This window comes from Abramis brama (assembly GCF_963993115.1).
Source record: "Abramis brama genome assembly, chromosome: 21".
NCBI lineage: Eukaryota > Metazoa > Chordata > Actinopteri > Cypriniformes > Leuciscidae > Abramis > Abramis brama.
Window position 1 is genome coordinate 3,858,900 of NC_139983.1, and position 14,480 is coordinate 3,873,379.

The following is a 14,480-nucleotide window of genomic DNA, read 5'->3' on the forward strand; positions in this document are numbered from 1 at the left end:
CTCCAAGGCTATTAGCTAAAGTAGGCTTCTTCTGGCCAGAAGAAGAACTAGATCTGGGAATATGCGAAGGGTCTCCACCTCTTTCGAGGTATTGGAGTCTCGATTGTAACGCCGCGATGGTCATGTTCCCACAGTGAGAACATGAGTCATCCATGAACGCTACCTCAGCGGGCCTATATCCCAAGCATGTGATGCAGCGATCATGACCGTCATCCGGAGTCAGACATTGACCACATCCAGAAACACACGGTCTGACCCTGCGTCTTTTTCAAGATGTCATTCAGACCGTGTGTTTCTGGATGTGGTCAATGGAGGTGTTAGCTCTTTTAGAAAGTTGCTCTCTCTGGTGCCGAAGCGCACAGGGAGATGGCCGCGGCCATACAACAGGCGATAGTGCAAGCCTGTGTGGGCACTCAATCTCGTTGAAGATGCAACTCTGTACCCGCTGAATGAACAGCAACTCGTTGAAGGTGCCCACTTTGACGAGCTGTGAAAACAGAAGTTTTATACTGCAGCTCTTTAGAGAGATCGCGATCACCACTGCTCACGCTGTCACACCAAGACCAACTAGTAGATGCTTCTTCAACAAAGAGATTCGTCCAGCAGACACTCAGAAACAGATCCTTTGCAGAGCAGGAACAGCATTCACCGTCTGGCTCCGAAGCGAAAGACAAAGATGCGACGCTCCTGCTGCTCATTATATGCTCGCACTGCGAGGCAGAGCAGCTGATGCAATTATCTCATTTAGCTCGTTTAGTTTACCCTCAAAGTGGATTGGTCTCTCGAGCAAGATCCCCATCCGTCGGATCACCTCTGGCTTACGTCGAGAGTGACCGACTGAAGGGGAACTTGGAACTGCGTTAAAAATGTCTGAATTGTTACGTATAAACTCACAATTAGAGTTCTGACTTTATTTCTCACAATTCTGACTTTATTTTTCGCAATCAACTTTTTTCGCACTGACTTTATTTCTTCCAATTGATTTATCTCACAATTCTCACAAAAAAAAGGCAGAATAGCAAGAAATAATGTCAGAATTATGAGCTAAAAAGTCACAGTTAGCTCTTTTTTTATTCCATGGTGGAAACAAGCATTCATAATATACACGCACTGTACACAGGAACAAGTCATTTCAGTGAAAAAGATCCCATACCCTCTAACAAATATGTCACTTGATTTTTCTCCTGTGAAAATGTCATCGTCCTCCAGAACGACTTCATCTGTGTTCCACACGATCACCCTGAGCTCAAATCTGTCAAAGACAAAAAGGTATTTTGAGTATGCAATGTTCATCTGTATTTGGCCAAAAGCTTTCACCAAGTGGTTCCTACTTTTTTGGCTTCCTAGGTGAAATATCAATAGCGGGTCCAGGTGCAGGCATATCCTTCGGGAACATGTCCACCCACATCTCAATTCTCCCCTACATCACAAGCACTCATATTCACTAACGGCTCATTATCGTCATTTCGTTATCTGAAAGTGGTGCTTTTGGGACATTATTCCTGACCTGCTCAATCCCAGGTTTATCAGGATTCAGGAGAGGCCTCGTCTCCACATGCTCTGGAACCAGCTTGCAGCCTATTCGTGGAATATCTTCCCAGTGTTTTAGTACAGCAAGAGCCAGGTGCTCATCCGTCTGTTTCTTCAGTCCTGCCGTAGAAAAGTATGTGCATTTGTTCTGATGTGCTGCTCTCCGATGGGAACTCAGCAATTCAAAAGACCACACTTATACTTGTTCCCTTTCGAAATGCTTTGTGAAAATGTACATACCATTTTCATCCTCAATTTCAGTTGGTCCCGTGTAAACTCTGTTTGCCACTTTCACTCTTCCTCCTGGGCCGAACTGGGGGGGATCCATTTTCCCATCTTTGCAGAGTTTGCTAAGGATTTGCGTTGGCTTCAGTGGGTCCCTCCACACATTATAGCCATGACTAAAAGAAACAGTTGGAAAAGTTTTGTCCATCCATCCTTTTTTGAAGCAATATTTAGGGGCTATTTATACATTTTATTTTAGTTAATTTAGAATATTAATTTCAACTAAATGAAAATGATGAAAAAAAGTTTTAATATTTAATTTCAAGTAATAAAAATGTTACATGCAGTTACACACTTAATTTATACACTGAACACCAGGAACATTATCGTTCTCTAAAACTATTTAAAAAAATCATTACTTGAAATAAATGTTATCTGAAATGGGAGAAAATATAAAAAAGTAACTTATTTGATTTCAGCTGATTGCAACATTTCTCATTTTCATTTAGTTTAACGTAAAGTACTAAAATAACTAAAACTGAAATAAAAGTTAGGAATGCACCGAAATGAAAATTGAAAACCAAAAATTTAGGATGCACTTGCCTGAAAACCAAAAACAAGTAATAAATTAATAATTAATCAATATCTAGATCTGGTGACTTTGTTCAGCTCGTGGACAGCATGTAAAAACAACATGACCACTTGTAGTAGGAAATCTACTCACCTTCAGTAAAAAGTTTATATATTTACAATATTTGGAGGGGACTTAAAAAGTTGTGTTAAGCATTAACTTATTACGTTAATGTTGGAATTGTATTAATTTAATTTTACATTTTTCATAATTGTTCTGTTTTTATCCCCCAGGATACGTCGCCACTTTAGGGGTATAAAAATTGACTCTGTGGTCTATAGACTTTATACTTTGTGGCTTGTTTTAGAAAATCAGTTCAATACCTAAAGGTGGGGTAAGTGATATTTGAAAAACGCTGTCTGAAAGTTGGTTGGACCGACACAACCAGACACAACAACAAACATGTAGCCAATCAGCATTAGGGGGCGTATGACGGTGGAGTAAAGAGAACGAGCAAGAGGGAGATTTGAAGAAAGACTGTAGAAAGAGAAATGGCTGAAAGACATTACAAAAGAGAAAAGCTCATTAGAATATCACTGGAAAATGAAGGGTTATGATCAGGAAAGACCTTTAGGACCTATGTTAATTACAAAAGCTTTCCAGCGCTAGAGATAGCGAAGCGGGAAGGTGTATGTATGTGTGTGTGTGTATATATATATATATATATATATATATATATATATATATATATATATATATATATATATATACATACATACATACACACACCAGGCTTGTATGGCTCATATATGCAATTCATTGCAAATCAATGATAATTGAGAGATGGACAAATAAATGTCCCCAAGTTATGTTATGTCATATTTGACATTTACAGTTGTAATTTAAATGATTCAACCTCCATTGCAAATCAGGTTTATTGGCAAAATTGACAGACTTTCAGCTGTTTGCAATGAACAAATCAAACAAAAGTAATTGAAATAGCTCAACACAACAAGAGTTTTTAAGTGGTTTCCCTAAATTCAATTGAAAATGCAACTTTTAATAACTTTTGCAATGATGTATAACCAGATAGCAGCTTCTGGCAGCGTTTCTGAGGAATCTTAGCCCATTCCTCTTGAGCAATGGCCTCCAGTTCAGTAATTTTCTTGGGTTGGTGCTGCAACCGCTGCCTTCAAATTTCAGATTTTATATGGGGTTCCAGTCAGGGGACTGTGATGGCCACTGTAGACTCTTCCAGGACTTCTTCTGCAACCAAGCCTTGGTGGAATTTGAGGTATGCTTGGGATCATTGTCCTGTTGAAAGTTTCAATGACACCCAAACTTCAGCTTCCTCACTGACGACATGACGTTTTCTCCAAGGATTTCCTGACAGTTCAATGAATCCATCTTGTCTTCCACAGACTGCAGGTTTTCAGTGCCAGAGGATCCACCATGCTGAACTGGAGACAGAGTTCTTTTCAGCATATGCTTCATTCTTCTTCCTCCAGACATACTGCTGATCCATAGGGCCGAAAAGTTCCAGTTTTGTTTCATCACTCTACAGAACAGAATCCCAAAACTTCTGTGGCTTATTTATATGATTTTGAGTAGTTTTCTTGTGCTTTTGGGTCAGTAGTGGTGTAGTCTTTGAGTTCTGGCATGGAAGTCGCATGCGTTTAGTACACGCCTTACTGTGCAAGCTGAAACCTCAGTACCTGTTGCCACCAAGTCTTGCTGCAGGTCTTTTGCAGTCACTCGAGGGTCTTTCTGAACCTGCCTTCTCAGAAATCTGGTTGCAGCCGTTGATATCTTCCTTTTCTGCCCCGTCCAGGTAGTGTTAAAGTTCCTTTAACTTTGAACATGCAAACTGTGCTTCCAACGGTGTCTTTAGGAACATTTAGTGCCTTCGCTATCTTTTTGTATCCTGTTCCTTATTTGTGAAGGGCAATGATATCTTCTCGTAACTTTTTGGACCATTCTTTTGACTTGGCCATATTTCTAACATGCAGACAAACGTAGCCAGTTATATCATGTGTTCTAGCTCAAGCACACCTGTTGCAACTAATGAAGCCCTTGATTAGTTACATCAGGTGTGCTAGAGACAACACCTGTTTTGCAGATTTGTGCTGTTGTGAGGGATTCTATTCAGGGGGTTGAATAATTTTGAGACTGCAGAAGTCATTAAAAGTTGCATTTTCAGTTGAATAGAACCACTTGAAACATTTGTTATGTTGAGCTATTTCAATTACTTTTGCTTGAAGTACTTTTGCATAGCAAAATTGAATAATTTTGATTACAACTCTACATTAACATGAAAAAATATTAAAAAAGAACTTTTAACATTAAAAACTTATGTATGAATAATCAAGGAAACCCAAGTTACAGTCCAGTAAATGTTTATCTAACATTTACTTTATAAAAATAATTAAAGATTTCTAAGCAAAAAAATACTTTACTTGATCAAAACAAAGTCTGAACTATCAATCAGAGGACAGAAGGTATGAAGTAGATTATGTACAACAGGTTTTTCAGCAAAGTTTTGGTAATATTGATAATTTACAGGCCCTATTAATATTTGCATATTAAATATGATACAGAAAGCTAATACATTCATAAATAGGCATTATGCTTATTGTTAAACAACATTTTACAAAGAATGTTAAGTTTAAGTTATGAGAGAATAAATGTTTTAAAAATTTGGCTAAAACGTTGTAACATGCATTGCCAAACAAGCTTTGTTTTTTCATTTAATTTATAGCCCCAAAGGGGCGATGGATCCTGGGGGATACAAACATTAAAATAAAAAATAAAAGTAATGTTACAAACATTTAAATTGCACATAAGGCATTTTTTTATATAAAAATAAATTCTTGCTGATTAATGAGGTTATGGACATTGAATAGCTTTCTTGAGGTTAAGTGATTGTATAGCTTTGAATTTTAAAGTTCAGAGATTGCTTTATATTAAAAGTAACAAACCATAAAGCTTATTGCGTTTATTGGATGATAGGCGTGCTGAAAATGTTTACTGAAGTTTAATTCACGCTGCGCCTCAACAGAAAACAGCACAGACTAAAAGATTTCAGATTTAAGAAACGAAATCATTACCGATTAAAATCGAGAAATTAATATTATCAATCCAGAGCTAGTGTCCAAACAGCTGACATGTATAACTGTTGTAGCTTATCCATGTTGTTTGCATGAAATAGATGTTGAACACAGTCAAAACATGGCATCGGAGTAGCGCCAATTAAAAGTGTTTCGGTCCTTCAAAACCATTTCAGCCCGGAAACGAAAAGACGTGTTTCGCACGAAATTTCAATGCATCCTTAAAAATTATAATTAAAATGGCAAAAACACACAACAAAATGACTAAAACTATAATAGTATAACTATAATAGTATATCAATGATACTAAAATAACACCACTGAACACAAACCCCATCAGGAAGTCACAAAGTGTTAATGTGTTTAAAAGAAGAATTGCATACATTGCATATTTGGAGCTGATACCACATGTTGCTCTGTGTTTGCTGTAGTAACGGTTCTCCAGGTCAATCTTGGTCTCCCCAATCAGGTCATCGGTTCCCACCAAATCCCAGTCATAGATGGACACAGTGAGGGTAGAATCCATTGGGAATGTCGCTTCAATATCAAAAAACCTGGGAGTTTGAAGACAGTTGATGTTAACATTAATATTATCTAGTAATGAATGAGAAGTCTTTAATCAACACGACTAACTTTCCAAACACAGGGTTGAGTTGCTTAGAGATATAGTTCTCTTTGTCCTTGATGTCTGAATTTCCGAGCTTGATGGCGATATATGGGTCGGCCTTCCCATTGATGTCTGCTGGATGCAGATCTGTTGCCTGAGACAAAGACATAACAATTGTACAAATGGCCAAACACAAAAAGACTAAATGCACTTCTCTATGGTCTGTGGTACTACTACATACCCTGATGACATAGACCCGGACGAGGATGTTAATCGGATCGTTGTGTGGGATGTTCTGGAACATGCCCATGTTGGAATCAAATCCCGTTTCTCTGTACGCCTCATCCGATATAGGGACTTTGTAGATACACAAGGAACCCTACAGTAAACACAGCAAACAAACTCAGAGATGAGCTTCAGAATGTTAAATGTGTTTAATACATTTGCAGATCACTCTTTGGTTCACATTATTTGTATGGTAGAACGAAGTACAAATCGCACAAAAATTTGACTTTGACATTTACTGTATCAAACTGTAAAAGACACCTGCTTCATAGATCGATGATATACAGTTTCATATTGTTGATATAAACTCCACAAAATTGAAATCATCTGGGGCCAGATTGACATCCTCATAAGAAAGAAGTTTAGAAAATGTTGACTCATTTTTGTAGTTGTTACTCGAATTCAGCAAAAATGTCTCATCACATTTTTTGGGTAACATTAGTTAACTACATCGGTTAATGAACAGTACTTCTACAGCATTTATTCATCTTAGACAATGTTAATCTCAACATTTACTAATACATTTTTAGGATCAAAAGTTGTATCTTAACATTTTGTTTATGCACTGTGATCTAACTTTAACAAAGGTTAATAAATGCTGTAAGAACTGCTTATTGTTGGTTCATATTAGTTAGTTGTTAGTAATGTAACAAATGAGACCTTATTTTAAAGTGTTAAAACTAAATATTTTGTTGTCTATGAAAGTCGGTATGAGAACTGCAATCTATTCTAGAGCAGCTACTTTGATGAAGCTCAAATAAAACATTTCTTCTCATTAGATTTGGTCACTACACAATTCCATTTTGTGTTATTTAATAATTTTGATGACATTACTATTAATCTAACATGAAGAAAACTTAAAGTGCCCCTATTATGGTTTTTCGAATATTCCCTTTCATGCAGTGTGTAATGTAGCTGTAGTTGTAAATTCGAAAGTGCACGATAAATAAAGTTATTGTCTCCCAAAAGACAGAATCGACTCTGAACGCCTATACGAGTCGTTTGTAATTAGTATCTCGCTGCGTGACAGTTCTACGTCACTAGAAAATACATTTGCATAATGCCCGCCTATGTTGTACGATGTCCGCCCGCGAACAACTTGTCCCACCTTCAAACACATAATTTTACTGACAACTGCTTCTCAAATCTCAGAGTTCAATGCGGGATTTGCAAAACACTTGTTAGTATTGGAGAGAAATATGGGTCAGTATATTTGGACCAACTTGCTCCTCAGAATCACAACTTGTAAGTATGATTAATTATTGATGTATATATTTTCTAGTTTCCGGCTAATCGGCTAACTCACATTATTACTGTCTCACTGAAATAGTTCTGCAAATCAGCTGTGGGCCACTATTACCTAAAACAGTGTCCATAAATGCAGATTGTCTGTCATTCTTACTACTTTGAGTAAAAATAAAGGATGGACTAGAGTTTGCAAAACAAATCTTGATGTTCAGTCATTCACGTTAGTGCTCGGCTTATTGATACAGTTCCTGCTTGTGCACCGCAATAAATTAGAAATATAGCTACACATCGGTTTGTTGATGGACATACACTTGTTAATGCTGATGGTGAGGGATTACAGTTGAAACATCTCATAGTGTACCTCAAACTGAGTAGCGTATCACTGAGAAACGTCCTGCTCAAGCTGTCCTTGCGATGGATGACTAACTATTTCTTCCAATGTTTCATCATCGCCTCACACTCGGTTTGATATGGTAAAATCTACATCATCGTTATTGTCTTTACTGTGTGTACAATCGCTGAGCTTTAGGAAGCCTCCATAGCTGAAGTTTATGGTAATGGGCGTATTGTTTCCAGAATGGGCGTATACGTGCACTGTAAGCAGTAGACCATTCACAACATACTGGGTCATCTGGCCAATCAGAGAAGAGTAGGCTTGCAGAAAGGAGGGATTTAGAGAGACTGATTCATCTGAAGAGATTCATTGAACAATGTGGTGATGCTCAATGTACAGTATATTATGAGAAAATGAAAGTGTTTTTTGACCTTTGATGCACGTAAACCTGTAGTAGGAGACCTCCAAAACAAAATCAGGAGCCTTTAACATAGCATAATAGGGGCACTTTAATAATAATAATAGTAATAGTAATAATTATAAAGCATGAGTAGATGTGTCCAAATGTACATGGAGAATTAGTAAGTACGAAGCAAGAGGAAAGATGGCAATTGGGTAATGATTGATGACAAACCTTGAATTTGCCAATAAGCCTGTCTTCATCTGCTGCATTCTGCTCAACATCAGCATCATCAGAACACTTCCCTCGATACAGGTTAAAGGTGTGAAGCCAATCTTCAAAGGTGCCAAACTCGTGTTCAAGCTCTCTGTTGTACACCTGTAGAGGAAACAAGAATTCCCACACTCTTTTACACCCACAAGGCACCTACATATGTAGGGCTGGCCTGGGAGTCGATTTCCAAAAATAATAAATTCCAAAAGTTGGAATCCATTCAATCAAAGGAAATTGACTCCTCTTTAAGAGCCTTTTTCAGTTATACAGAGATAATCATTATTCTGCCTCTCACTTGCTAATAATGATTGGAAGTGCAATCCATTTCTGTGAACAGGTTCTTTTGGACCGGTTAAAAAAAACTAATCTTATAAACTCAAAGATTTAGTGTTACATGGTAAGATTGGTTTATGTCGTCCACAATTGAAGGTTTTGAACTTCATTGCTGCTGGAACCTGAGCACACATCAATGGACTCTCTTGTCGTTTGCATAGATAAGCGCACAGTGTTCCACCAGTTGCAACAGCTGCATTCTACACGTCTCTGACGTGGAAACATGCACCTTTCGTCTCAAAGAGTTCCCCAGATTTGGTGAACCAAGGACATTTTTTCTTTTTCCTCCTAGTACTCATGGGTAGTGAGTACTAATGGTATGCCCCTTTCAGGTGAGCCCTAGTAATCTGGCTAGTGCTCCATATGTAGTGGTTCCCTATTGTTGCCCTAACCCCGTAAGATGTATTCTTCCACCGTTCGGTTTCCCTATCTGACCCTTATGTGCCTTCCCCCTCGAGCCCACCACAGCGACTCTTCCATATGTAGTACACTCCATAGGGTGAGTCCATAGGGTGTACTTTCCATATTCTAACCTCCCCTTTGGGTAGGATGTGGTCTCCATACATTTCCTTTCTCAATAGAGGAGTACGCTTCCCAATGTTAACCAGGTGTTCTCTCAGCTGTAAAAAAAAAAAATCCTTTTTGAAAAATCAGAAGATGCCCTACAGCTGGAGTGGCGTCTTCCAAACTTTGTGGCGTTTAGTATAGGAACCCCTAGTGTCGGTATTTCAACACAACGTCGAAAGTGATCAACAGAAAGGGAACATCTCAGTTCCTGGTCTAACCCTCGTTCCCGAATGGAGGGAACGGATACATTGTGTCCCTCCTGCAACAACTCTGAACTACCGCTGAGGTGGTTGAGATGTTGTCTCAGCTCCTCAGCATGCGGTGTGTGGTGTTGGCTGCCTTTTATACCGTATGTCCTGGGGCGTGGCAGTAAATTCCACAGGCCAGTTGGCCTTTTCTGAATACGTGAAAGGTGTTTGGGGTTCCCAAGGGTGACCCCTAGTGTCTGTATTTTGACACAACATCTCTGTTCTCTCCATCAGGGAACGACGGTTACACTAGTAACCAAGAGGTTAATGTTGTGGTTATTTTAGCATACAGTTTACTTTGTACATTCTATGCAACAACATAAAGTTAAAGTAAACTTTATAATTTAATTGAACTGTGCACATGCATTTTAGACAACACCATCCCTGCAATAAGTTCATGTCCTTGAATGAGCGTAACATTTATCTTCATATTTCTGAGCCTTCATATTATGAGAAGGCTACTTTCTATGATCTTTATATCTTGTGGTCATGGCCAGACTAAGTAAACATGTTCCTCCTATCTTTTAATTGCAAAAAAGAATCGCAAACAACAGTGAGGAATCGATTCTTGAAATCGAATCCATCAATTGCAGAACAAAGAATCTGAAGGTCAATTCCAAAACATTTTGAAATGGAACGGCCCTACACATCTGCTATCCGAAGAGATCAACGACTTCACCTATGCCTTACCTTTTCAAATGTACTATGGTTGTTAAACACCTAACTACAAATGTACCTTCAGCTCTTCTATTTTATGCTTCTTCTTCTCTGGTGCGCCCTCCCCAGTCATGGCTTTGTTCTTGTTTCCCTTTCCTCTCTTCTTCTTGGTCCCTTTCAAATCAGAGGCATTAGGAACATATTTGGTTATCAGTGCAAAGAACAGAAGAGAAGAGAACAAACAAGCATGGATTTTCAATATTGCGAATGGAGAGTATACAACAGGATAATTTGTGTAATATAAAGCCCACTTTTTTCTTCTGCGTCAAACTCACGCCGTAGCTACGTCGTAGGCTGTGTGTAGCACGCGTACACTTCGGCGTACCCTGACGTGCACCTCTCCAAAAATGTAACAACGCGTCAATTCTAAGCGCTGTGATTGGTCTGCTAGAACCCCTCCCTCGGGTTTCACATGCGTTGTCAATGCGGACAACGACGCAGAAGTATAAATGAAAACTAACGCGTAGCCTACAGTGTAAAGGCTCTGGTGTACGTCCGACGCAGAAGTATGAATCAGCCTTAAGTGTGGATTATATGTAAATAAATATCTGTCAACTAACTTCATCTGGGCAGTACTAAAAACAGATGTGTTATAAAAAATATATATTTTTATGGAAATTGTAGATATATTGTCTTACATCATTAATTGTGTTATGCATTTATATATATTGGATGCTAATATCAAGGTACAGTATGTCCAATTTAATGAGGAAACTCACATTTTAACGCAAGAATAACTTTTATATTTTGAGTAATATTTTCTGGACTGAAGCAGCTTAGGTTTACTTAATTTTCCAGACATCATTTTATAGAGAAATAATGTTCAAATGTGAGTCTCAAATACGATCACCAGCCTTTTAAAGAGGGTTTATTTGTTCATCTCTCAATCATCACTGTATTGCATTGCATTATGTTTTAAAACTACAGAGCTTTGATAAAAAACCTAAGCATTTAAATATCATCTTACTAAGACATATTATTGGCAGAAATAGAGTGACGACTGATATTCATATGCATTTTATGTTAGTAATCTGCTAAACTGTTATAAAGATCTCATTGATTTACACGCATCAGAATTTCATCTTTTTGTTCATATAAATATCAGTATTTGCACCAATTTTTTGCACCAGTTTGGGCCTCTGAATAAAATGGAGCTGTTTTTCCTTCATATACTCACGGTTATCAGACTATATTAGCCATGAACTACTGATCTATCAAATATGATACGCAACAAAAAATTTGTTTTGTTTTTTTTTTATTTAAAAAAATATATTTTGCCTAATGGCTCCATTTCAAAACAATATTTCATGTCCGGCATTACAGGATTAAATTTAACATTGATAAATTTTATTAGATTTCTACAGGTGTCTTGTATTAGAGACATAATAAATGACAACTGCTTCAGTTACCTCCACCCTCTCCAGAGTCAAAATCGTCCTTTTCCTCAGCTTCTGATTCTTGTGCTTTAAGGACCTAAATCGTTCATAAAATAGTATACAATTTTCTCAGTTAAAAAAACCTGAATCATAAATTTTTATGGATTTCAAGGCATCTTTTGGCAAATGTAAAATAACCTCTTTCAGTGTTTCAATTGAGGAAAAGTATTTGGACCACCAATCCAGCATGCTTTCATCCAGTTCCTCCTCTTCAAGCTCTTCACCCTTCTTCCGCTTCTTTTTCCCTTTCCCACCTTTGTCATCATCTGGCTGCCACAATGTTTAAGACACAAAATTCAAAAAGCCCTTTTCATACAAAAATAATGAATTTATGAATGTTAATTTTTCCCAGCTAACGGAACATTTTAAGAACTTTGGCTAATGTTCTCACAAAGTTATGAACAAACGTTCTACCAGTAAGTCAAGTCAAGTCACCTTCATTTATATAGCTCTTTTAACAATATACATTGTTTCAAAGCAGCTTTACAGTTATAAAAGGAAATTAAAGTAACAGAGATTGTTTTGGCTTTACAGCAGCTCTAGAATAAAGTTATTGTCCATCTAAAGTTAAAGTTAAAGTTAAAGATTGATTCACTTCCGACGCAACGATCATTAGTTATTAACTTAGGGGCCGCTAACACGACACCGTTCTAACAGATCTGGCCACTCATTTGCACAAAACAGTGCCTGATGGCTCGAGAACGCAAACCATGAAATAGAATTCAAGGTACAAGCCTTGAAATTTTTATAATACATAATTTTTTATCGCTTCTGCGTAGCCACGTGAACCGGAATTATCCAGACAACGTTTTATCTGTACAGAGGTAAAGGGAAAGGAAGGAGGCCTTACAGGGGAGGGACTAGTTGACACTTCAGGACTGCGTTGTCGTCGTGTCTATAATGTGATGTGTATGCTAGGTCAAAGAGATGTGTTTTTAGTCTAGATTTGAACTGACAGAGTGTGTCTGCTTCCCGGAATGTTCCCTTAACGTTTGCATAACCAAGAAGAAACAATTTTAAAAAGAAAAAATGTTTCTAAAACTTTATGGGAACATTAGCAAAACATTCTTAGAACATATTTTTGTTAGCTGGGATGAATGTTACAGGCACTGAACATAATTAAAAAGAAAGAAACACATCTGATATCTGTATACTTACCATATCAACTTTAACCACAGCATCAGATGCCTGAAAACAGATTCAATAAAATTAACAAGTTCAAAAGTCAGCTTAAAGCATAATCTCTTATTTAAATGTATATATTTTTTATGAAATCGCTATTGCGTTAGAATATGATTTACCATACCAGCCAAAAGTTTGGACACAACTACTTATTGTTTATAATATAATCTAATAGTTCCATCACAAAAACTGTGTAATAACACACATACAATCTGCATGATGTAGTGATGAAAACATGTGACAGAAATGGAAACTCTCTTATAGTTGATGGTATGAACAATAGTGAAGGAGAAACATGCATCACTGCAAACTTTTCCTGCTTTTGCTTCACTATTCAATTCAACACCTTAAAAAATGTAAATTATATGTGACTCCAAATGTTTGACGGATAAAGTTCATAGACATATTTAAATTTAAATTTTTGTAAAGTCTCCTACTGAGTCAAGTTTGACCACTGTCTCAGTCTTCTTTACGGTTGGTTCTGGCTCTGTGTGGATCACAACCTCCTCTGTAGAGGAAAAACGACATTACTTACTAGCTGAGAAATAAGGGATATAAAAGTATACACTACCAGTCAAAAGTTACTAAATCTAAAGGTTCAAAATATTTTTCCATTTCCATTATTTAACAAACATGACAAATGTTTAATTATTTAAATGCTTTTAGATGAAGGCTCACATCTATGCCATGGATGCTATAAGACAGTCATTTAAAGCTGATCAACTAAAGATACATATTGAACAGCTTTCATCTCAGCCCTGCATACACACCCATAGCAGACCAGCTATTGACACCCTTGTCCGCCGGCCTGTAAATGAATTTGCGTAGAGTTGTGACGGCATGAGAGCCGACTAGCGTGTAACGCCCAAAGGCCCGACAGTCCACCACCCGAATGTTCAGAGGGGGATGGAGAAGCTCGTTCTCAGGAAGGTCCTGGGGAAAAATCCTCAGCATTATCAAATCTTTGTAGTGCGATCAACATAATTTTGAAAATCCTGAGATATAAAAGTGCAAAAACTCACCACTTCAAACCATTTGACCAGAGTGCTGAAGTTGGGATTTTTCTTGTAGTTCTGAATTAGCGCTGACTGAATGCCTTTCCCCGCACACTCGATGTCCACACGGGGACGGTCAACTTGGGCCAGGTTCACCCGCTTCAAGTCCCTTAGGCCCCAGAAGAGAACCTACACAAATATTTTGTTCATTTAATTTTTTTACATTCAAACATTTTTATTTGTCCAAAGCTTTTTAAAGCTGTATAAGTGTATCTAGCTTTTTTTAAAGGGGCACCAGTGATGGTTCTGGCACTTCTATGGTGTAATTTTGTAGAATGCATTTGGGACAGGCTCAAATCCTGATACAGTATACACATTTCAATAATAAACCAAGCAAAATTGCAACTTATTGTGCTGCATTT

General features: G+C 37.6%; 1 protein-coding gene across 1 annotated transcript in view; it reads right to left on the reverse strand.

The window, feature by feature from the left end:
• The window catches only part of LOC311072096 (otoferlin), a gene marked incomplete at both ends in the record, with an annotated part of 45,440 nt that overhangs the window by 9,873 nt on the left and 21,087 nt on the right, over positions 1-14,480 (reverse strand). The window contains 15 exons of the mRNA XM_084096847.1: positions 1,154-1,252; positions 1,332-1,420; positions 1,508-1,650; positions 1,771-1,931; positions 5,817-5,987; positions 6,067-6,194; positions 6,282-6,419; positions 8,542-8,685; positions 10,465-10,559; positions 11,861-11,918; positions 12,020-12,151; positions 13,040-13,069; positions 13,501-13,571; positions 13,834-13,996; positions 14,086-14,247. Coding sequence (XP_083952973.1) covers positions 1,154-1,252; positions 1,332-1,420; positions 1,508-1,650; positions 1,771-1,931; positions 5,817-5,987; positions 6,067-6,194; positions 6,282-6,419; positions 8,542-8,685; positions 10,465-10,559; positions 11,861-11,918; positions 12,020-12,151; positions 13,040-13,069; positions 13,501-13,571; positions 13,834-13,996; positions 14,086-14,247 — 1,784 coding nt within the window. The remainder of the gene's footprint in view (positions 1-1,153; positions 1,253-1,331; positions 1,421-1,507; positions 1,651-1,770; positions 1,932-5,816; positions 5,988-6,066; positions 6,195-6,281; positions 6,420-8,541; positions 8,686-10,464; positions 10,560-11,860; positions 11,919-12,019; positions 12,152-13,039; positions 13,070-13,500; positions 13,572-13,833; positions 13,997-14,085; positions 14,248-14,480) is intronic.